General features: G+C 40.9%; 1 protein-coding gene across 1 annotated transcript in view; it reads right to left on the bottom strand.

Annotated features, from left to right (window-relative positions):
- The window catches only part of EFHC2 (EF-hand domain containing 2), a 91,800-nt gene that overhangs the window by 4,381 nt on the left and 62,912 nt on the right, over positions 1-24,507 (bottom strand). The window contains exons 10-13 of the mRNA XM_054016483.1: positions 20,206-20,402; positions 14,952-15,085; positions 6,778-6,975; positions 5,992-6,084 (exon numbers count right to left, since the gene is read on the bottom strand). Of these exons, the coding sequence (XP_053872458.1) occupies positions 5,992-6,084; positions 6,778-6,975; positions 14,952-15,085; positions 20,206-20,402 (622 nt within the window). The remainder of the gene's footprint in view (positions 1-5,991; positions 6,085-6,777; positions 6,976-14,951; positions 15,086-20,205; positions 20,403-24,507) is intronic.

The following is a 24,507-nucleotide window of genomic DNA, read 5'->3' as shown; positions in this document are numbered from 1 at the left end:
CTTCAGCAAGCATTGGATTGGGACCAAAGTCCTTTGATCTGACTGTGAAAGCACCCTGAACAGCTAGGAATGCTGTCTCTGAATTAATACCCTTAACTAGAGTGAAAATTTTCAAGCCTGGGTGCTGAAAATTAGGCTCCTAAATCCATATTTAGGCAGCTATGTAAAATATTCCAAATTCATACTGGTATATAGTAGGGGGATACAAATCCCTTGACTCCCATGGACTGCACCTGCTTACACAGGTGAATTTGAATAAGGCGATGCCTTATTTTTGAGTTATGAGTTTGGAGCCAAAGGTACTAGATGGACTGGAAAGAGATGCCCTACATTTGAATGATCAGAGTTAATATGAGTAGCTACTATAATGCTTTTCAGTAATAAAGGAAGTTAGATTTGCCTCTTCCAAAAGGAGACAACTAAGATCACTTGCCACCTTGTTCCTCTTTAGTTTAGCTCTAGAATGTCATCAAAGCATTTGAGGTTAGAATATGTTATAAGATTCATTCCTCCCCACAACACTTGGAGAACAATTTTCTTTTCTTTGGCAGAAGACAGATAGCTCTTGTTTGTGGCCTCTGCAAAATGTGTTCACCTTGGATTACCCCAATGTGTAGAAGCCTGCTTTATCAATTTGTAAGAATGTAGTGCTGAGTGACCCAACCTGTTTACAAATTTTTTTTTCCCCAGCCAGGAAAGTTGCAACCCAAGTGTTCTTTTTCTAGATAGCAATATTTACAGAGCTTAAGTTCCTTTGTTTTGAAAAACACTTTATTAAAATGTTAATCTGATAGCCGTAGAAAGTACTATGTCACTTAGATTTAACGGAATATTTGTTGAGTATGCTGTGCTGCTACTTCAGTTTGTTTGATAGCTTCTGTATATTCTGGGTATGAATAAGTGTTTAAGTTGGTTACAGGAAAAGATTAAAGGACTAACACAAGCTGGTTTGTACAACTAGTCAGTATGAGCTAAGTAATGTTGGTGGCTAACCTGTGGTAAATATATTGATTACCATGTACCCAATAAATGTATACTGCACTACCTGTCTGTCATAGGGTACTGAAAAACCAAAAAAATGTTTGTCTGTCTGCCTCAAGATCTTTTTTGTTGTGGATGGGGAATTATGTCTACCCTACTGGAGGGAGCATAACACCCCCAAAATATACAGAGATTTGAGGGTAGGTTGCTGGGTAAAAGTCACCAGGGCACAGGCACCAAGAGACAGCAAAAAAGCAGAGAGATCCTGGCCTGTTGTGGGAGGGAAGTTCTAGGGGGAGAATTATTCTGGCCCAAATCTCATTGCTCTGGCCCTTCTGAGGATCAAAGATGCCTGTAGGTCTTCTCCCTCTTTCTGTTAAGCCAGGGGAGGTGGGGTGCTCAGAGGAATGTGTGACCCTCGGGGTGGTACCATATAAAAACAAATTATCAGTTTTGCATTGTTCAAATTAAAATTGAAGCAAAACGTAATGGTTTCGTTGTGTGTTGGCTCATACACACATGGAAACTTGGGGGCTATACAATGGAACTAAAAAACATCCAGCAAACAGCTGCAAACTGAAGTTGCTGCATTTTCCACAGTTCTACTCAAAATGCATCTAGTTTGCATAAAGATCGTCTTTGATGCATGCACTCTTCTACTGTCTTGTTCATCACTTCATACCATATAGGAATTACAGTAAATTTTGGAGTTACAGTGAGTGGGCCTCCTGGCACAAAGAGCAACCACTTGGGATATTGGGTTCCAGAGGCACACCCACTCCTGCCCTCCCCAGCCTGGCAGTTGCCCCCAAGGCTTTCCTGAGTCACAGCTGCCAAGCCTCCATCTGCCCTAGAAGCCCACCACAACTACCTCACAGCAGCAGGGCTGAGAGAAACCACCCAGATGTGTCCATAGCAATTATTTAGCATAAAACATACAATATGTTTTTTAAAAAGCCACAAGATGCGTGCAGTACGGATGAATTAACTCGTGATCTTATATTTGAAACCTGTGTCATACATTCCCTCTACCTGCTTCCTTTCCTCCATTTTATCTTTCCTCATTCACCATGTCTCTAGTTTGTAAGCCCTTTTTAATTGTCAATTAGTGCACTGTTAGGTTCACAGTGAATAAAAATAGGATCAAAAGAAAATACCAACAATTTCAAAATGCAAAATTTTATTTTTCAAGCATTTTAATTGTGCTTGTGTATTAAACAAGCTCATTGTTCCTTGTATGTTTGCATAAACTTAAAGAAATGCTATAATAAATGCTGCATTTTACTAGTAGAAACAAATAGGAAGCCTTTTCATATCTTAATACATCATAGTAAAAAATCTGCATCTGCTCTGTAATTTTAAAAAATATATTTATACCAATGAGACACTAAGAATTGCCTTAGTACTTTCAATGCACTGTAACTTCACATTATTGGCCAGGATTCTCTCTTCACTTGCTTAGATTGCGATACTCTTTGGGACAGAAATCTTGGGCTCATTGAAGCCAATAGCAAAACTCCTATTTACTTCAATGTGACCTAAATCCTTACTCTGTTTGATAAGTGCCATGGACACCTGTGGTATTATTTAACATTTGTATATAATAGATATTTATGGGTATTACTTTTTAAATAGAAAATTAAAAGTTAACAATAAGTTATTTATCGTTTAACCTCAGGAAAAAAACTGCAAGCTGTAGGATATATACCCCCAGCTAATGCATTAGCTAAAGCTGCCAGTGTTGTGGGATTTGCCTCATTTTCCTCCTTACTACATTTAATAAATTCAGAAATGTTCATTACAAATACCCATGGAAACAAAAATCAAATTATTCCTCATCCATAAAAACAGGTGAAGGGCCATCAGTGATAAGCGGCACTGCTTTAGATTAAACAGTGGACTTTCCAGGAGCGAAACTGGCTTATAAGCAGCAATGCTGCTGTGTTAGATGTTTCATGACTTTTCAACCTTCATGAGAAACAGGGGGATGGAAGGCAAGATACTAAATATCCTTCAACCTCTCCTATTACCTGTAAGGTAGAGTTTGAAGCCTCCCAATAAACTGGAAATTAATTCCAATTAAATCCACTACAGGAAACATCTTCCAGACCACAAACCCCAAATAAACACAAGTCACTATTAAATACACATCCTTACTTAAGTGGTACCAACTGCACAAGCCTTTGTTTAAAAATTTAAATACTTTTCTCTTATCTGTAATGTAAGGACTCACTGTATACACTGAGATCTTTCAATGCAATGAATCTTTATCTTATCACTAAAATTATTCACAGTCCTTTATCATGTAAAGCAACTTTTAGAATGAAATGATCTTCCAATAGATATTAAGCATCCTCCTTGTCTTCTAAGCTTGTATATTATTTTAATAAAAAGAACAGGAGTACTTGTGGCACCTTAGAGACTAACAAATTTATTAGAGCATAAGCTTTCCAAGAAGTGGGCTGTAGCCCAGGAAAGCTTATGCTCTAATAAATTTGTTAGTCTCTAAGGTGCCACAAGTACTCCTGTTCTTTTTGCGGATACAGACTAACACGGCTGCTACTCTGAAACCTGTGATTATTTTAATAATAATTTTAAATTAAAGGGGTTTGGTGGATTTTATTTTTTTTGAAGCTGACTCCATTCAACCCCCCCTCCCCTTATAAGAGAGGTTGTCAACTTTCAAAAGCTTTCCCTAATACCAAACAAGATATATTTATTTTTGAAGCCTATAATGTATCAGGTCTGTCAGTTCTTCTTCGGTGTTAGTTAGTAAATAAAGGAAAACTCCACTTCATCCCTCCTCTAAGTTGCATCTATTCAATCACAGTCTTTGAGACTATGAGAATTCTAGCTCTAAATGCCAATTGTCCCGATGCACTTTTTGTGCTGGACAGCTTTGTGGGAATTCTAAAACAATGAATTTTATACGTCTTTTGACTTATGCTTGTGACTCAACTGTCAGAAGTGATGAATGGCAGCAATTTGTAGAAGTCATCCATCTGGCTACCACAGGGAACTCCTCTGAATGCTTTTGGTCCATAGACAAACTGGGCTTGAAAACAATGGTGCCTTAGGTTTCTTAAGGCAGACTTGCAGGTATAAGAGTGACTTTAAAAGGTTTCTCCCCAAAGCAGTGTCCTGTGAACTTGGTGAAGTGTGGAGGGCTAGATTTGGGCATTAAGGATTTAAAGGTGGTCAAACTTTCCCTCACCTTCCTGTTTGTAGAGAATCCTGTCATTCAATGGTAAATCCCTGAAGCATACATTGAAATTCTGCTAAAAGCTAGAAGCTTGCATGCATGAAAGCATCTATTCCTGACAAGAAATAAGACCTCCTTCTGCTTTTTACATGATGTTAAGAGGTCTCTATAGCCTCAAAATAATTTTCTTAATGACTTCTAGTAGGAGAAAAGAAGGAACCAAAGACCATATTCTAAAACTCATAAAGTAGACTGTTGGCCAGTTGGCTTAGCCCTGCTTCAGAGCAGGGGGCTGGATTTGATGACTTCTCAAGGTCCCTTCCAGCCCAACATTTCTATGATTCTGTGGAGGCCTAGCAATCTGTGATGAGTGTTCAGATCACCATCTGGTAAACCTGTTTTTATTGTGAACTCTGCCCTCTAGAGTCTTGACACAAGGGCACTGAACATTTGTGCTTTTCTGTTCTTGTCCTGATCAGTGTGGCTGATCAAGGATCTTACCTCAAAGAATATATGTACAACCAAATTACACACTCCAAGAAAAAATACTGAAACTATTATGTAAATTCTGCTTTTGCCAATAATTTCTCTCCCTTTTCTAAAAAACTTAAAATATATATTTCAGGTAAGAACAACAACAGTAATATAGGGGTAACAAAGAAGGACTGTTGTATCTACAGTAATACCATCTATTTGATTCATTAACTTTTCCATATTATTCATCATGGCATCTTTCTGAGATCATATATAGTGTACTTTCTTGAGATACTATGTTTGTTCACCAAACCAATACACGGAGAAAGTGAATGTAAAAATGGGAATTCTCTACCCATTTATCCCAGACAATAAACATTAGTGGTTAATTCCTGTAAGCTTATTCAATCACAGCGTACATGCTTAGCCTAGGTGATTCAGAGGTGAAAGTAAGCCAGTACGCCCCGGTACGGCGTACTGGCAAGAGCCAGTGCGCCATACCGGGGCGACCTGGCTTCCTCAGGTGGCAATTTAAAGGGCCTGGGCTCCCAGCAGTGGCTGGAGCCCCAGGCCCTTTAAATTGCTGCCAGAGCCCTGCTGCTGGAGCCCTGGGATAGCGGCAGCAGGGCTCCAGGGGTTATTTAAAGGGCCAGGGCTCCCGCTGCCTCTACAGCCCTGGCCCTTTAAATAGCTGTCAGAGCCCCGCCACCGCTACCCCAGGGCTCCAGGGGCTATTTAAAGGTCCGGGGTGGTAGAAGCAGGGGAGTCCTGGGCCCTTTAAATAGCCGCCGGAGCCCTGCTGCCGGAGCCCTGGGGTAGCAGCAGCAGCTGGGGGCTCCAACAGCGGTTTAAAGGGCCCAGGGCGGTAGCGGCAGCTGAGCCCTGGGCCCTTTAAACTGCTGCCGGAGCCCCCAGCTGCCGCTGCTACCCCGGCAGGGGAGGCACTTACCGGTACAGGGCGGGCCGGGGCTGGCTCTGACCCCCCATCCCCACCCCTTCCGCCCGAGGCCAGAGCTGGCCCCAACCCAGCCCCGTACCAGTAAGTCCCTATTTTTACTTTCACCCCCGACGTGATTTTTTTCTGCCAACCAAAAATGACAAAAATGCTGCAATTCTCTTCCTTGTTAATTGCAAATGTTTACCAGTATGAAGACTCAAAGAAGTGCACGGAAAGAATCAGCACCATAGCACATACCCAATTGTGTGAACTGCTGAAATTCTTAGGAAATATTTCTACAATTTATGTTAAATACTCACCTACCATTAAACATACATTACATTATAGTGCAAGTGACTTGTACTCACACACCACATTTTATCTGGTCTTGACTTACATGGTCAGCAAAGCTCGCAGAAGATCATCAGCCAATGGCAATCTGAAGGACTTGCAAATAGTCCTGCATTTCTCATGGGGCAGCAACCCACATCTGCACAAATATAAAATGAAGTGAAAAAATGTCCTTCATGTTGTCTATCTTCACAGGTTTAACAACATGGAAGCAAAATGTATATTTCAAATATAAAACTTGTTGGAAATCTAAAGGTAAAAATGAAAATTGTATTTCACAAAACTTCACTTTTGCATAATAGGAAAAACCGACACTTTACACACAAATACTTCAGGGGAAGAGGGCTAAGTCACATGTATGGACTTTCACAGGTGGAAGGTATCCGTTTACAGATTTCTAATTCTAAATCTATGATCCCACAAAACCTGAAGGACAAACAATTTATGTAAGTGATTATTTTGAATTCAATAAAAATCCCAGATTTTTTATTTTTTGTTAAATGTCTATTTTTCCTCCTATATTTAAAAAAATGTTTTTCTATGGTGGCGGGGCCAGGAACATAACTATTTCACAGGCTACTCAATACATTTGAAATGATGGAGACTCCATCAGCAAATCAGAAAGAAAAAAAGAGGACAGAGAAGCAGTCTAGTTCTCATCCATCCTCAAGTGGCTCCTACCAGAAACCAGATCCTTTGAATGCATTCATGATATGCTAGGCAAGAGAGAGACAGAACCTGGGTCTCCAAATAGAATTTTATCAAATCGTGAACCAGCTAAAAAAAAAAAAAAAAGTCAATTATTAGCTTGAATTAAATACAGAAATCTTACTTTTCACAGTCATTGTATACAAAGGTAGCAGACAGTTGTCCGAAATTCTCAACGCTATTTTTCTTTAGCTGTTCTTGAGCCACAGCAAGAAGGAAATTGATGTCCATTTCAAACTCATTTTGCTCGCTGTAATGACGTCCAATAGTCATAATTTCATGTTCTGACAATTTTCCACCAGTGATATTCACCATCAAATTTCTGTTAGCAAGAAACAAATAAATTAAATAGAAAAATAAAGCAAAACAGTCAATTAAAAGGTGAGTATTCAATCTAATTAAGAGTTCTGTGAAATTAGGTGATGTACTATATACTCAACTTGTGATGCTGATATTAAGTCCATACAGTTTAACATGAACTCAACACTACTCAAGAAACTGTTTTAGAAATTACATAAATTTTAACTCTTTAGGGAAGAGACCATTTCTTCCTACCATTCTGCAGAATACCTAGCACAATGCTGGTACTATACAAATCTTTGTAATCTCTGAAATACCTTTCCACAGCCTTGTCTTATTGGAGTCATACTGAAGATAGTATTTATTGCATCACTGTCTATGTCCAACTACTATACATGATCTTATTTTATCTTATCATTTATAAACTACTTTCTACCCTACTTGATCAGATATTTGTAGAACTATGAGCTAGCAACGCAACCGGACTTATGTCACATACGCAGAAAATACATAAAATAGGGAAACAGGCGAGGATACTGCCAAAAGGACAGAGTGATAGAGCTAGCCATGCAAATGGGGCAGAGGTGTGAAGTTCCACTCCCCAGCACAGAGGAAGTGCTGTGAAAGCTGGCCCCAACCCAGAAGCGCTGATTGGCAGAGGGATGAAAAAACAAGGAGCTGGGCAGAGAGATGTCAGGAGCATGGTTCATGGCTAAACCTTGCACTGTTCTCTGATAATGTAGCCCTTAATAGGCAACAATTAATTCATAGCACAAATACATACTGCCCTGTAGCGGGGTGATTACCCCGCTCCTGCCCTGAAGGGCTTACAATAGCCCTGGGAGAAGGTTGTGGCTGGGAGCTGCTAAACTGGGCTGACTGGGAAGTGGCTGCAGCTGGGCCACACCCCAATCAGGCCACAGCTGGCCTGTATAAAAAGACTGAGAGCCAGGAGTCCAAAAAGTCTCCCTCTGCTTGTTGAGGGAGAAGGGCCTGGCTGCTTAGAAGCTAGGAAAGGTATCTAGAGTGGAGCAGGGCTGGGGAAAGGCGAGAGGAGCTGTGGAGCTCCAGCCTAGAGAACCCCCAGGCTGCAGGCCTTGATAAAGGCCAGGACAGGTACGGGGGCTACAGAGGGGTAGCCAGGGGTGGGCAAAGGCAGCAGGTCCAAACTCCCCCCTTTGCCAGTGATGAATGGTATGTACACTGCAGTCTGCTCCAGTGAGCGGGGGCTAGATGGTGACTAGCAGTAGCCATATTCTGAGGTGAAGTGGGGATAGTTGGTGAGGGTTCCCCTGGGAGGGGGAGACCCAGAATTGTGGGGGTACTGCCAGGGGGCAGCATCCCAGCTAACAGGGCACCGGAGTCCACGGAGGGACACGGGGGCCAAGCGGTAGTGGATCACTGGCCTGCAGAGGGTGCTCTGGGCTGGAAATCGAGCTAATTCTCTGAGAGACCAGCAGGAGGCGCAGCGGGGTGAGTCCTCTCGGCTATATGCGCCCCCCCACACACACACACACCTCTACCACAAATGTAATGATTTTTGTATCTGTTTCTTTTAAATGATTTGCTTTTTGGGGAGCCAGCCCAAATAAAAGTGTCAATCCAGGGCCTATAAAGTCTAAATTCTCAGAGCTATTCACTAAAGGATACTGAACACAACGTACTATCTGCTTTGATTCAGCTGATTCGCTGTGAGCTGGACTTATACTAAGTAACACAGAAAGACCCTTTATGTACAATGACTGGAGATGAATATCAGGAGAGGACAAGGTGTACAGGGCTCCAGATAAATCTTATTTCCAGACACAGGCAAACTGAGCATTTGCATTTTAAATGAGTGCATGAAATACAACACTATACCAAAGCTTGGTCCTGCCCTTGTTATTATGTGTTTTACGGTAATGCTCAGAGGCCCCAATCAAAATTAAAGCGCTTTGTGCACATATGAGTAGTCACACTGACTTCAGTGGGTCTTTTCACATGCACAACTTTACAACCACGGTTAAGTCTTTGCAGGATTAGGATCTAAATAAATCCTTCCATATGTTTTCTCAACTCAGACAATGACAATGAAAGCACCAAAGATTTCCTCCGATTTCTCTTTTGGGATTTAAGAGACTTCCTACGGTTACTATGATCTGAAAAGTGCTGAAGATCCAAAATTCCAACTCAGAATTTTATTGACTTCTCCTGCCAGGAAACAATGTCAAGTAACACAAATCTTCCCTATGCAGTATAGTTGTAGTTGTGTGGGTCCCAGGAAATTAGAGAGACAAGGTAGGTGAAGTAGAATCTTTTATTAGATCAAATTCTATTGGTGACCGGGACAAGCTTTCAAGCCACACAGAGCTCTGTGTGGCTCAAAAGCTTGTCTCTCCCACCAAACAGAAGTTGGTCCAATAAAAAATGTTACCTCACCCACCTTGTCTCATAATTTTTCCCTGTAACTTAGTTTTCTTTTCTTTTAATTTTTTTATTCTATAAGAATGAAGCAGATTGCAATCGGAGATTAGGAGGGGCAGAGAAGAAATTATAATTAACTGCTCAAGAAAACTTTCACAAGATAAATGAAAGAGCAGAATCTTCATTAAACCCATGTGATTCTGCTATGTCTCTCACTGTGAATCGCCCTGCATATCACCTTCTGAAAACCAGAGGTCAGGACAGGACTAAGACAGTGTTTAAGTTTCCAGACTGGTCTTTGCTCTAAGAATATAAGAATGGCCATACTGGGTCAGGTCAAAGGTCCATCCAGCCCAATATCCTGTCTGCTGACAGTGGCCAATGCCAGGTGTCCCAGAGGAAGTGATGCTAACAGGTAATGATCAAGTGATCTCTCTCCTGCCATCCATCTCCACCCTCTGACAAAAAGAGGCTAGGGACACCATTCTTTACCCATCCTGGCTAATAGCTATTAATGGACTTAACCTCCATGAATTTATCTAGTTCTCTTTTAAACACTGTTATAATCCTAACCTTCACAACCTCCTCAGGCAAGGAGTTCCACAGGTTGACTGTGCTCTGTGTGAAGAAGAACTTCCTTTTATTTGTTTTAAACCTGCTGCCCATTAATTTTATTTGGTGGACCCTAGTTCTTATATTATGGGAACAAGTAAATAACTTTTCCTTATTCACTTTTTTCACAGCACTCATGATTTTATATACCTCTATCATATCCCCCTTAGTCTCCTTTTTTCCAAGCTGAAAAGTCCTAGCCTCTTTAATCACTCCTCATATGGCACCCATTCCAAACCCCTAATAATTTTAGTTGCCCTTCTCTGAACCTCTTCTAATGCCAGTATATCTTTTTTGAGATGAGGAGACCACATCCATATGCAGTATTCAAGATGTGGGCGTACCATGGATTTATAGAAGGGCAATAAGATATTCTTCATCTTATTCTCTATCCCTTTTTTAATGATTCCGAACATCCTGTTTGCTTTTTTGACTGCCACTGCGCACTGCATGGATGTCTTCAGAGAACTATCCATGATGACTCCAAGATCTCTTTCCTGATTAGTTGTAGCTAAATTAGCCCCCATTATATTGTATGTATAGTTGGGGTTATTTTTTCCAATGTGCATTACTTTACATTTATCCACATTAAATTTCATTTGCCATTTTGTTGCCCAATCACTTAGTTTTGTGAGATCTTTTTGAAGTTTTTCACAGTCTGCTTTGGTCTTAACTATCTGGAACAGTTTAGTATTGTCTGCAAACTTTGCCACCTCACTGTTTACCCCTTTCTCCAGATCATTTATGAATAAGTTGAATAGAATTGGTCCAAGGACTGACCCTTGGGGAACACCACTAGTTACTCCTCTCCATTCTGAAAATTTACCATTTATTCCTAACCTTTGTTCCCTGTCTTTTAACCAGTTCTCAATCCGTGAAAGAATCTTCCCTCTTATCCCATGACAACTTAATTTACATAAGAGCCTTTGGAGAGGGACCTTGTCAAAGGCTTTCTGGAAATCTAAGTACACTATGTCCACTTGATCCCCCTTGTCCACATGTTTGTTGACCCCTTCAAAGAACTCTAATAGATTAGTAAGACATGATTTCCCTTTACAGAAACCATGTTGACTTTTGCCCAACAATTGATGTTCTTCTATGTGTCTGACAATTTTATTCTTTACTATTGTTTCAACTAATTTGCCCGGTACTGAATTTAGACTTACTGGTCTGTAATTGCTGGGATCACCTCAAGAGCCCTTTTTAAATATTGGCATTACATTAGCTATCTTCCAGTCATTGGGTACAGAAGCTGATTTAAAGGACAGGTTACAAACCATGGTTAGTAGTTCCGCAATTTCACATTTGAGTTCTTTCAGAACTCTTGGGTGAATGCCATCTGGTCCCGGTGACTTGTTACTGTTAAGTTTATCAGTTAATTCCAAAACCTCCTCTAGTGACACTTCAATCTGTGACAATTCCTCAGATTTGTCACCTACAAAGGACGGCTAAGGTTTGGGAATCTCCCTAACATCCTCAGCTGTGAAGACTGAAGCAAAGAATTCATTTAGTTTCTCCGCAATGACTTTATTGTCTTTAAGTGCTCCTTTTGTATCTTGATCGTCCAGAGGCCCCACTGGTTGGTTAGCAGGCTTCCTGCTTCTGATGTACTTAAAAAACATTTTGTTATTACTGTATCTTCTGAGTTTTTGGCTAGCTGTTCTTCAAACTCCTTTTTGGCTTTTCTTATTACATTTTTACACTTAATTTGGCAGTGTTTATGCTCCTTTCTATTTACCTCACTAAGATTTGACTTTCACTTTTTAAAAGATGCCTTTTTATCTCTCACTGCTTCTTTTACATGGTTGTTAAGCCACAGTGGCTCTTCTTTAGTTCTTTTACTGTGTTTTTTAATTTGGGGTATACATTGAAGTTGGGCCTCTATTATGGTGTCTTTGAAACGTGTCCATGCAGCTTGCAGGGATTTCACTCTAGTCACTGTACCTTTTAATTTCTGTTTAACTAACCTCCTCATTTTTGCATAGTTTCCCTTTCTGAAATTAAATGCCACAGTGTTGGGCTGCTGAGGTGTTCTTCCCACCACAGGAATGTTAAATGTTATTATATTCTGATCACTATTTCCAAGCAGTCCTGTTATAGTTCCTCTTGGACCAGATCCTGCACTCCACTCAGGACTAAATAGAGAATTGCCTCTCCCCTTGTGGGTTCCTGTACCAGCTGCTCCAAGAAGCAGTCATTTAAAGTATTGAGAAATTTTGTCTCTGCATTTCATCCTGAGGTGACATGAACCCAGTCAACATGGGGATAACTGAAATCCCCCACTACTACTGAGTTCTTTATTTTGGTAGCCTCTCTAATCTCCCTTAGCATTTCATAGTCACTATCACTGCCCTGGTCGCTTTAACAAAGCTTCTCAATAGCATGAACAATACCTCTGCAGATACTTTCTGCATATTCTATTTATATATTTCCGGTTTTCTATGCTGTGTGATTTGGGGTTTGTAAACAGAATAAATAAATGCTATAATTATAATTCTGCTTCACTGCATCATATCTAAGGGTGTATTTTCTCAGTGTAACTTGAGGAAAATTACACAAGAGAGGATCTGTACATTATGGAGAAAGCTATTTTGACTCATTAACTAGGCAGACAGGAGTATATTTGAACTGTAAACTTCAGAGCATAGTGAAATTCTTGTCTCATTCTAAGACAAGTCAGGAAGATTGTAGTACTGGAGCATAACCTTAAGTGTCCTTTACAGCTTCAGGCTGTCATGCAGGTGTGTGCATGCATTAAAAATATGCATTTTGTAAAGGCCTCTAAGTGTGAAATGCTGTGAAAGATTAAAAGCAATAGTAACATATGAGAAAATAAAAGACACATGTTTCCTCAACAAAATTGACTTTTTATAGAAGCAGAGAGGTTTTCTGTTTGCTTTGGCATAAAAATATTTCCCCCCCCCCCCCCCGAATGGTGGAAATATTTCCAGGAAGTTCTATAGTAATGCATATATTGCAAAATGGATCAGGAAGACATGGTTAAGATATTTCAAATCTGTGGATACTCCCCTGTCAGAATTGGTGGGATTCCACTCCACAAGGGGGTTCAGAAGGCCTGCAGTTGCAGGTGATGGGCACACCTTATGAGATACAGCTCATCCCTACAGGAGCACTGAACCTCAGCACACATGAGATATGAAGAGGTAGGCCTGTGGTGATCCATGTGAGAGATGAGGCTAGAAGATCTACTGCTTTGTGAGTCCTCCTCTCCTCTCACATTCGAGGAGGAGGCTATTGAAGCCATGCTGTTTAAAGAGTAGACCACAGATTGGCTCCACAGCCTTAGGGAGAGAATTCATCTCATTCCACACCCCTCTCACACTGCCCTGTACACGGTTTAGCACACAGGCTGTTCACAGCTGCGCAGAATTCGGGCTTCAAAGAATACATAGCAAGCTTACATGTAACAAAAGCTACACCTCCCAAAATAAAGACTTTTCCCACTATACATAAGTGCAGTCAGTCCTTCTCAAGTCTGCCACTCCAATTTGGTAATACAAGTGCTAGAGACTTTGACACCTTATTAATGCATGGCAGAGAACAACAAAATACTTCAGATAATTAGTTAATAATTTGGACCAAAGCAAATATTTAATGATCAAGTTATTTGGTTTTTAAACAGATTACTGGGCATGTGAAATAAACTCCTTACTCAAATAGTAAGGTTTCTCAACATATCATCATCAACTTGGTGTTTTGCCCTTTCTTACTGTAGTAGTAAGACTAACCATCTCAATGCATTTAATGGTCTAATATCTTGACTTTGATCATGGACTAACACCTATTTGATCTCAATAAAACTTCTAACACTGATCCTTGAGTACCTTGAGCAAAAAGAAGGTGCCAGTGGCACTGACTTCTCCTGGTATGACTCTTACCTCTCTAGCTACTCATTTTTCATTAATGAAGATGGGGTTTCTTTCTTTCGTTGATACTTCTACTATAAAGTGTTACAAAGACCTGTCTTTGGCCCTTTTCTTCTCACCTATATCTCTTCTAATATATTTCATCAGTAGTTTCTATCTGAGCTAACATTTCTATATGGATGACATCCCATGGTACATTTCTTTATTTCCCATTTACCTACTCAACTTATTTCTGAAGCTCCTGATTATATCATCATATACTACTACTCAAAGTTTCAAATCTGAAGTCCGAAGTAAAACAATCTTCTCTGTCCCACAGCTTTGACTTTACTACCACTCTCCTTAGCTCAGACCCCTCCTTTACCCCAAAGCCAGAAATTTTGAAGCTGGCCTTGATCCTGAATTTAATTTCCCCTTCCATATATAACTTGCCTATAAATTTGTTCATTACCACCTATGGATCATTGCCAGAATTCTGACTTCCATTAACCCAGCCTCTGCTCAAATACTTATTCATGCTTTAATCATTGCCTGAGTGAATTGCTACATTCCCCTCTTTTAAGATCTTCCTAGTTTGTTTCCTATACTTCAAGGGGCCTGGATTCAGTAACCAGGCTATCATCTTGCTCAAAGAATCAGGACTCAATTAACCCCATTCTCTGTTATTGTTTCCTATCCATCTCTGAATTCAACTCAAAATTGTCTTCCTGCTTTTCAGAACTTCCAGCTGACTTGGCTGACCCTACCTGTCTGCCCATACGTTCACCTGCTCCCCTGCCTGTGCAGTTCTGATCTTATTCTCCTGTGGCTGCTCGGCTAACTCCACAGAGAACAGCCATATTCATTTGTGCTGTCCAAGCTATTCAAAACATTATCTCGTTCTAAGCCAGAATCACTTCCTTTTCTTTAAATTCACCTGAAAACCTTCCTTTGTATTGCATTTCACACAAAGTCCTAAAACTAGTGGAAATCAAATACAAGCCATCTATCACTTAACACACAACTGTGCAAAGAGCTTCAAGAAACAGCAATGCTCTGTACATTTCCTGAAAATCACCCTAAGGAAACGTTAAAACTGCGAATCCCTCGTTCTTACCGGAAAGGGTTATATTCAATCACCATGGTGTGGTCAGGGTCAGTGGCTGCAAAAATCTGCTTGATCTCTCTGGAACTGGGTTCTCCTATAGCCTTCAGTTTGTTCAGGATGAGGCTGATATTGGCCATTGGGAACTTAATGGAGGGGGGAGAACAGAAAATACATATTACACTCAGAAAGGCATTACTTAGTTAATGTATGCACAGTGTTATGGAGATGTAAGGCACTGTATAATTACTAAATATTATCATCCTCATTGTCTCATCTCAAATGTGCAGTACATATCACAGCACTTTCTATGTGAGTTTGAGAAAAAGCCAACTATGAGAATTTGCTTTTTACTGAAAATGTTAAAAGCTCAAATGTACTTATCTGTTATACCTTCAGAAAGCTTAAATTTTAATTACTGAAAACGATGCCCAGTCTTGCTTCAATGCAACATCAAAGCAGGTAGAGGTACATTTTTAAAGCATAAGTTTAAAAATTATTTTTGCCCTCACTGTCCACTGCTGCATCCCAATTAATCCTCATTTAATACATATGATCAATTTAAAATAAATCTTTTCATCCTTCGCTTTGGTGAAGAGCTCACTACAGTTCCAATGCATATGCTCAGTCATATAAACTTGTCATTCACACTGGGTTCAGCAGAAATTGTATTATTAGGAACCAATTTTTCCCAGAACATAAGATGAACATTTATTTCAACAAGTAGCATTCTTCCCGATTGGGCCATTCCAATTAGACTTGAGCACTTAAGCTTCAAATCCAGTATTCAGCTTTGCTATGTTAAAACCCTGTACATAATTTGCTTGATACTCTTAAAAGTGTGTAGTCAACAAGAATAAAACTTTGATTTTTATTTTTTGGAATAAAGAGTCATTTAACAGATGCTGAATCAAGTTCTAGAAAGTCAGACATGCTCTGCTGCAGAACATACAGTATAATGAAACAAACTGAAAACACTTTTCTCCCATTCGATACACAATGTTGTTTTGAGTAGCAAATATTGAAATTGGATAAGGCTGGCAATTAAGGATCTAACCATAAGAGAGGTTGGGCCTGACTAGGGTTACCATTCGTTCGGATTCCCCCGGACATGTCCGGCTTTTTCGAGTTAAAAATAGTGTCCGGGGGGAATTTGTCAATGTCCGGACTTTCCCCGCCCCCCCATACAGAACGTGTGCGCGGCTTACAAAGCAGCCGGGGCTCCGACAGCCAGAGCCCGAGCCCTTCCGTCACTTCCCCCCTCCTCTCTCCTGAAACTTGACACCACTCCCCTCCTCTCTCTTCCTCCCCCTCCCTCCCTGCATTCTCAGATTGCCGGCCCTTCGCCGTCTGGAGCTCCGAGCCTGCTCCCCTCCCCCGCTGTCGAGCGCGCTGCTCTGCAGCACAGTAAGGGGGCCGGGGGTCAGAGAAGCGGCAGGGAGGTTCTGGGGTGGGGGGGGGGTAGTCAAGAGACAGGGAGCAGGGGGGAGGGTTGGATGGGTCAGGAGTGCGGGGGGGGCTGTCTGGGAGTTGGGGGTGTAAGGTTTTGGGCAGTCAGGGTACAGGTGGGGGGGTCTCAGGAGGGGGCAGTTAGGGGACAAGGTACAGGGAGGCTTAGGTAGGGTGTGGGGTTCTGGAGGGCAGTTAGGAGCAGGGGTCCCAGGAGGGGGCAGTCAGGGGACAAGGAGCGGGGGGAGGTCGGGAGTTCGGGGGGGGCTTTTTGGGGGGGTGGATAAGGTTTTGGGCAGTCAGGGTACAGGTAGGAGGTAGGGTCCTTGGGGGCAGTTAGGGATAGGGGTCTTAGGAAGGGGCAGTTAGGGGATAAGGAACAGGGAGGCTTAGGTAGGGGGTGGGGTTCTGGAGGGCAGTTAGGAGCAGGGGTCCCAGGAGGGGGGGGACAGGGAGCAGAGGGGTTTAGATGGGTCAGGAGTTCTGGGGGGGCTGTCAGGGGGTGGGGGTGTGGATAAGGGTTGGGGCAGTCAGGGGACAGGTAGGGGGTAGGGTCCTAGGGGGCCAGTTAGGATGTGGGGAAGGTCTCAGGAGGGGGCAGTCAGGGGACAAGAGGCAGGGAGGCTTAGGGAGGGGGTGGAGTCCTGGGGGGCAGTCAGGGGACAAGGAGTGGGGGGGAGGGTTGGGGGTTCTGAGGGGGCAGGAAGTGGGAGGGAGTGGAAGGGGCAGGGGCGGGGCTAGGACGGGGGCGGGGCTAGGACAGGACGGGGGCGGGGCTAGGACAGGATGGGGGCGGGGCTATGGCGGGGCTCCTCCCGTCCTCTTTTTTGATTGTTGAAATATGGTAACCCTAGGCCTGACTCTTAGTTACACTTAACATAACCGCGAGTCAGGCCCAGCATCTCTTAGGCATCTTTACATAACTCTGGTTGTGTTAAGAGCCCTAAAGGTGGGTGTACCTTAAGACCCTAATAACATTTCCTGAGCAGCGCAAAGGGGCCTTAGTGTAATTAATAATCACCAGTTCGAATTAACCTACCTGCTAGACAGGACATGCACACTTTGTCACTTAGGACTTGTCTACATGAACACTTCCTTTGCAGCAAGCTGGAGTGTGAATCTACCCTGCACTAGTGCATGGCAGGCTAACTATCCATGTGTACCTTGCTGACACTCATTAACAGTTCCTTAATGTGCTTTGATCTAGTCTCTTCAACTTGGCTAAAATATGTAGAGCTGTGTGGGAACTGGAATTTCTAATTTGTGGGAAATTCCTCAGTTTCTAACTTTGGTTTCATTCAAAATCAGAACAAAACCAAACAATTTCAAAATTTCCCACAAAATGATATTTTTGAAAATAATTCATTTTGGATCAATCAAAATGTTTCCTTTGATTATGACTTTTTACATTTTTTATAATATAAAAATGAAATAAATTTCAAAATTAAAATACTCTGTTCCAAAAATATAGAAATGGAACTTTATCAAAATGCTTTTTTTTTTTTAAATCTAAACAACATTGCATCAAAAATCAACACATTTCTGCAGAAAGTTTCTGTTTTGGCATAATGGCATTTTGTAATGGAGAAATGGTCAGTTGGAACTTTTTTGACCAGCTCTAAAAACAGACACTGATGAGGAAAGTGATCAAGGCAAAGGAAGGAAACAGAGAACTAAAGGTTAAAGAAATATTGAATTTAAAAATAAAAGGATTAATAATAATCTTAAAACTCTCTTCCTCTAGAATGTATTTATTTTTCATCTGTTTATCTCCAACTTTTATTGAAGTTCCTTACATTTGCTCAGGTAAGTGAAGTACATGACTCCCTGGACCATTGTGACGAATTAGTATACTTAATCCTAATATTCAGTATTCAGATACTATGCATAAATCACCTAGGCATCAATACAACAGTAAAGCTTATTCTCACCATCTGTTTTAAAATCTTATCTGCAAGAATAATAGTTTTCAAAACTCATTTTTAAAGGACTGTTTTCTCAATGTTTTTTGTTCACATTTTGCCAATTGGAATGCTGATATATGCATTCACTTAGTCTGAAAAACTAGGATCTCATTTATTTGCTTAGGGATTAATCAAATGCAAACAGCAGCTCCAAAGAACATTTGTAGTTTAATGGTGCACTGTATATTTTGGAGCATGGTTTGGTTATGATACTAGGAGTACAAACAAATTGCAGGGAATAAGAGGTGTATATAGCTTTATCTTTTTATTAATACATAACAGTTAAAACACTTTATATCAACAAGCACTCTACAAACAAATAATCCTTACTTCACCGAGTGAAGTAGACAATGTTAGTATCCTTATTTTACAAAGAAACAGAGGCTGAAAACCTGTTTGTCTCACTCAGATGAGTAGTGCATGGGGCCCAAAGGCATTAAGGGCTAGACTGTCTACACTCTACCACGACTGGGTAGTGGAATAAGGATTTCCACCCTCCCACATGAAACAGCGTTAGGCCTACCCACCCCTGGGATCTGGGACTTCAGCACAGCAGAGTCCTTGAATGGCTGCTTCTTGCCCCCCTTCCCTTTCAGTGAGCAGGTGGTCAGGGAATAGGTAAAGACCTGACTAGAGTAACACTGCCCCCGCACACCTCCACCCACCCACCCACAAGATGGCAGGACACAGGGCTGGAGGGCAATCCCCTTTCTTGTTAAGGACTGATTCAGTGTATTCTTTGCCCTTCCCCAGCTGCCACTGTGGGAAAGGACAGCTTTGGAGAAATTATGACTCAGACACACCGAGTCTGAGACACATTTCCTTCTGGTGATCCACCACAAGCAATGCAACTTATACTCTGCACAGAACTGTGCCTCAGGGCACAATCTGGCCCTAAGCAAGTTGCTCAAGGTGAGTATGGCAGAGCAGGGGTTAGAACTCAGGAGTTCCTGATTTCACATATTCTTCAAATGCATTTTAAAATAATTTCAGAATAATATTTTCAACATTTCAGAGAAAAGACTTCCCAAATATGTACACCTACAGTTATAATTATTTCATCAGAATCTCCCTAAGTGTATGCTTCTGCACAACATACCCAGACCAGTAGTCCACCCATAATACTCTGCAATTCTTTATAGTAGCTTGTTTTTATCTTCTCCTCCAAGTTACTGTTTCTGCCAGTGCCTCATGTGACAACTGCTGTGGGAAGATGCAGCCAGAACAACTATGAGATACCTGTGTGGCTTTGGTTAACATAGACTCGGTTACCAGGACCATGTATAAATTAACTGGCACAATAAAAGTATGTGTCATCAGTTTTTCCCATCCCTCTGCTAATTATTGCTTTCCTTTCTGAAAACAATGCCAGTGTCAGCAGATCATGAAACTCAATGCAACTGAGAGCTTGAATCCCCAGCTGTGAAGGGAATATGTGATATTTGTGACGAAGCACATGATCAGAGAGTATATACATCTCTACCCCGATATAACGCAACCTGATATCACACGAATTCAGATATAATGCAGTAAAGCAGTGCTCCGGAGGGGTGGGGCTGCGCACTCCGGCGGATCAAAGCAAGTTCAATATAACACGGTTTCACCTATAACGTGGTAAGATTTTTTGGCTCCTGAGGACAGCGTTATATCGGGCTAGAGGTGTATATATACACACACACAGAGGGGGGTAGTGAAATTATCAAATTGTTAAGATAAATAATTAAATAATGATAGTTCAGTATACATTTTAGTATGAAGAAATATGGTAAACTTGGTTCTGAGAAAATTATATAGATAAGATACTCAATGCACAGTCCTGAAAGGCAAAATTAAATAGCAAAAGCCCAATTCACCTCATCTGCATGCTTCTCCATATAGTTGAAAGCATACTCATCAGCATCCACCAAAAGAAAGTTGTGACCATGGAAACAAACTTTGGCTCCAACAAACAGATCCTGAGCTTTGAAGTACTCAGATATCTCACTCTTAAAGAGCTCCTGCCCAGGCTTCTTAATACGACTTCTTTCCAGGAACTTCCCACCAAGTATCCCTGGAGGAACAGAATTGTAAATAATTAGCTGTACTTTGCTATTTTGTTTTTAAATATTAGTTTTCATCTTCAAGTTTCATCTCCCAGACTCTCCCCCCCTCATTCCTGAAAAGGGCCATCTAGATCAGTGCCCACAGCAACAATTACACTGTGCACATTCCATGACATGTGATCCTTTTAATGCCTGCCAAACACCTTCCTTTTTTCATGAAAATGTGACAGAAGTTTGCCTCTTCTCACGGTTTCCACAACCCAGACATCAGCACTGGGATCCTTGGGAGGGATACAACACAAGCAGTTGCACTTGAACAGCTAAAGCCAAATACAGCTTTGGATAAGGAGAAAGTCCTAGTCCTATATAGTGAATTTTTGGTTTACCATTATTCCAACTTCTTTTTAAGAGCTTATGAATGTGAAAAACATAGCTCTAGCTTTCCCAGATAGCTCTTCCAATGCAACTTAGTTCTGATCAGTTTTCCTTTGTAAACTTGATGTCCTCGTGGTAATTTTATTTTCATATATAATGATTTCATTCACCTCATGGGAACTGAGCATGTGGTTGAAGGGCACTGTGTGTGATTTATACTATAGGGGGATTTTAAAATGTAAATGACATTTAAGTGCCAAGTACAAGTGCAAGTAGGGCAGAATGGGTACCATTGTTTGTAAAGCTAAAGTGACTAGTATGTAAAATACTAGAAGGAATAGGCTTTCTTTTGAATTGATTTACTATAGTTTTGCAATGCCCAGCAAATCTGCATCACATTTACCAAGTTCTAGAAAACAGTTTGTCAAGTGTTATGTTTTATCAAGATATGTTACTATGTTAAATGTGCACTACGCCAATTCTGTAGTGCCTGGGCCTCATTTCCTGTTTATATCTAACCTTTCAAACCAAAAGCCAAAAAGCATACTTTTGTAACTTTTTATGATGTCTTACATATTCTGTAGTGATGTAAATCCAATAAAAGGCTGATGGACAGTGTAATAAAATGCCATTTATAGTCAAAACTGTAAGTGAATGTGAAACCCAACTACTTATTAAACAAGAGTTTGGATCAGATATCTTACTTAATTGCTCCACTAACATCATAAAAGTGATAGAAAAAAATACATTAAGGTAATGATCAGGGTCTAGCTTAAATCCAAAAAAGCAGGAAAATTCAAAGTTAAGGATGGAACTCTGAACTTAACACATTCCTTTTCACCTAGGTATAGCAGCACATATGATACTTTAGATCATACAGTTTTAGAAGATGTATGCAATACTTAAGCACAACTGGCCACCATGAGATTGGAATTTTAGCCCTGACTGCACTTCCCTCATTCTGTGTGTTTAAATTAGAAATTTACCTTCATGTATTTTTCTAATGTTTAAAAATAACACTTTTCTAGTATTGCAAATAAAAATTAAAATAACAATAAGGAACACTGCTAGGTTAAGGACCTTAGGTTGAGATCAGATGAGCAATTTCAACGGAAATCTACAAGAAGCAGACTCAAAATAAACACCAACAAAAAAGTCTTCCACTGAGATCAGATCAGTCCTTGCAAGTGTTTGTACAGCTGCTAGATTAGTATTAACACAAGGTGAAAAATGGGTTATAGTCTCCTATATGGGGAGCCATAGGTCTCAGATTTTGCTCCCCTTTTCAACAGAAGCTTCAAAATGTCCAAAAATTTAAATTTCTAATCTAATTTGCAAAATATTAATAATGAGTTGCTTCTCCCCCTGTGATTTTCAGGATGCTGTACTGAGAAAAATGAGAACAATGTTAAGGTTGTAGTGTTCGTTTTGCAACTCCAAATAGTTTAATTTGCCTATTAACATCAATTTCTAAAATTAAAATAGGAATCATAAGCATTTTGAATCTGAGTAAAAGAGGGATGATCATTTAAAAAAAAAAAAAAAACCAATTTACTGTTACTGCGTGACTCCCATCTGGTCTGAGGTCATTATTATTTCCCCCTGCTTAGACCCATTCCAGTCCCATCTCGCTCCCTATGCCAAAGTATCCCTCCCACTCTCCTCTTCCAATCCCTGTCCCTTTGCCCTTATCCCTTGTACCCTCCCATCTGTGACCTCCGCAACCCCTCCTCTCTCATTCTTAATCTTGATTCTCTCAGCTAGCTCCTTTTTCTCGGCCTTCAAACATACCTACTTCTCTGCATCTTGAAAAATAAATCTTCCTCAGTTTCTCCCACCTTTCCAACTGCTACCCTGTCTCCCTAACCCCTTTCACATCCTAGCTGCTTGTACTTCCTTTCACTCCTCTGTTCCACAGAGACTTTTCTCACTGAGTCAGTCTCCAATGAGCTTTTCTTGGCCAAGTCCAAATCTCTCTTCTTCAGTCTCATCCTCCTTGACCTCTCCAGGCTCACCCTGCTTGACGTTTCTACTACCTTCAACACTGTTGACCATATCCTCCTTAACTCTCTTCTACTTCGCCTTTCTGAACTCATGTACTTTTATTTGACTATCAGAAACTTGATTTGGAGTGCTCCCTCCAGTATCTCCTCTGGAGGCGCCACCTCCTTTTTACTCCCAAATTCTGTCTTTTGGCCCCCTCCTCTTCTTCCTCTGAACTTTATGCCTGGGTAACCTCATCCACTCGATTTGAGCTACTACCTTTATGCTGACTCTCTCTCTCCCTCTGCCAATGACTGATCCCCTTTTGTTCCCTTCTCGCACAAGTGCCTGTGCTCTCCTGAGTGCTGGCTTCCGAGCCTGAAATGGTCTCGCTGGTCTGGTAGGCCAAGCAATCTCCCTTACTATATATCTTCTCAAAACCCACTGCTTTTCACAATCCCTCAAACAACAATCCACAAATTCCATTAAAACAATTATTAAAGGTAATTAACAAAACAAAAAAGACCACCCAGGAACTACTACAATAGGTAATGTAGTACCCAAACAAACCCTTAACTTTATTCTGTGTATTTCTTCTTTCCTGCATTTCCCTTGCTTGTTGTTCTCTTTCCAGTGTCATCTCGTGTCAATTTAGCTGGCTGAGGTGGACATCATGTCTTTATTTGCTATGTGAATTGCCATACATGACTATAGCACTACACACAAATATTTAATAATAAAATAAGGAATAAACAATAACAGCAGCAACTGGAAGCATCATATGGATAAAGGGTTTGTGTATGCATTATGCATTGCATACCATCTAAAATAAGCAGAATCCAAGGGAATGGAAAGACACTGATATATTGTTCCACCCTGAGGGATTTGTACCAGCATCTTCTCTCTATTGATAGAACATATATGGAAGCAACTGTTTCTATAGACAGTTCCATTATAACTAGTTAGAGATCTAATACGTAGGATGGAACAGTAAAAGTGTGAAAGCTAAAAGCTATGGAACATAGGTGAAGCGCCTTCCTACACTCAATTTTTGCCTCTACTCAAGGGGGGAGGGGACAGTGGCAGGTCATGGAACATATATGGACAACACATCTTGAAGAACCAATTACTGTAAAGTACAAGTAGCCATTTCTTCTTCTCTGAGAGCTTGTCCATAAACATTTCACTGTTGGTAACTCACAAGCAATGACCTAGGATACAGGAGGTGGATGCTAGGAGTCTACCTAACCAATGATTGTAGGACAGTCCTACCAAAATTAGCATCAGATCTTGATGCTTCCACTATGGAGTAATGCTGGGTGAATGTGTGTATTGAGCCCAAAGTAGCTACCTTAGTATCTCCAAGTATGGGAACATTTATCAAAGAAGCAACAGAGGTTGTTTGTGCTCTGGTAGACTGAGATGTAGACCCACCTATGAGAGTATGTTAGCTAATTCATCACATCACTTGATACAAGCGGAAATCCAGTTAGAACATCTGTGTTGAAAGGGCTTGTCCTTTAACCCTGTCTACATAAAATATCAATAATCTTGGGGATATCCTGAATGACTTAGCGTGCTCTCCTTCTATGTAGATAGGACTAAGAACTTCTGTAAAGTTCATTTCACCTCACCTTTATCTGAATGTGAATTTGGGGGGAGGAAGGGGCGGAACAGGTAGACGGATGACCTGACTTAAGTGAAAGACAGAGACCACTTTCCGTAACAATCTAGGGTGAGATCTTACTGACACCC

The sequence above is a fragment of the Malaclemys terrapin genome, chromosome 1 (genome assembly GCF_027887155.1).
Source record: "Malaclemys terrapin pileata isolate rMalTer1 chromosome 1, rMalTer1.hap1, whole genome shotgun sequence".
NCBI lineage: Eukaryota > Metazoa > Chordata > Testudines > Emydidae > Malaclemys > Malaclemys terrapin.
The sequence above is the reverse complement of the archived record's forward strand: the minus strand, read 5'-3'. Positions and strand labels throughout refer to the sequence as shown.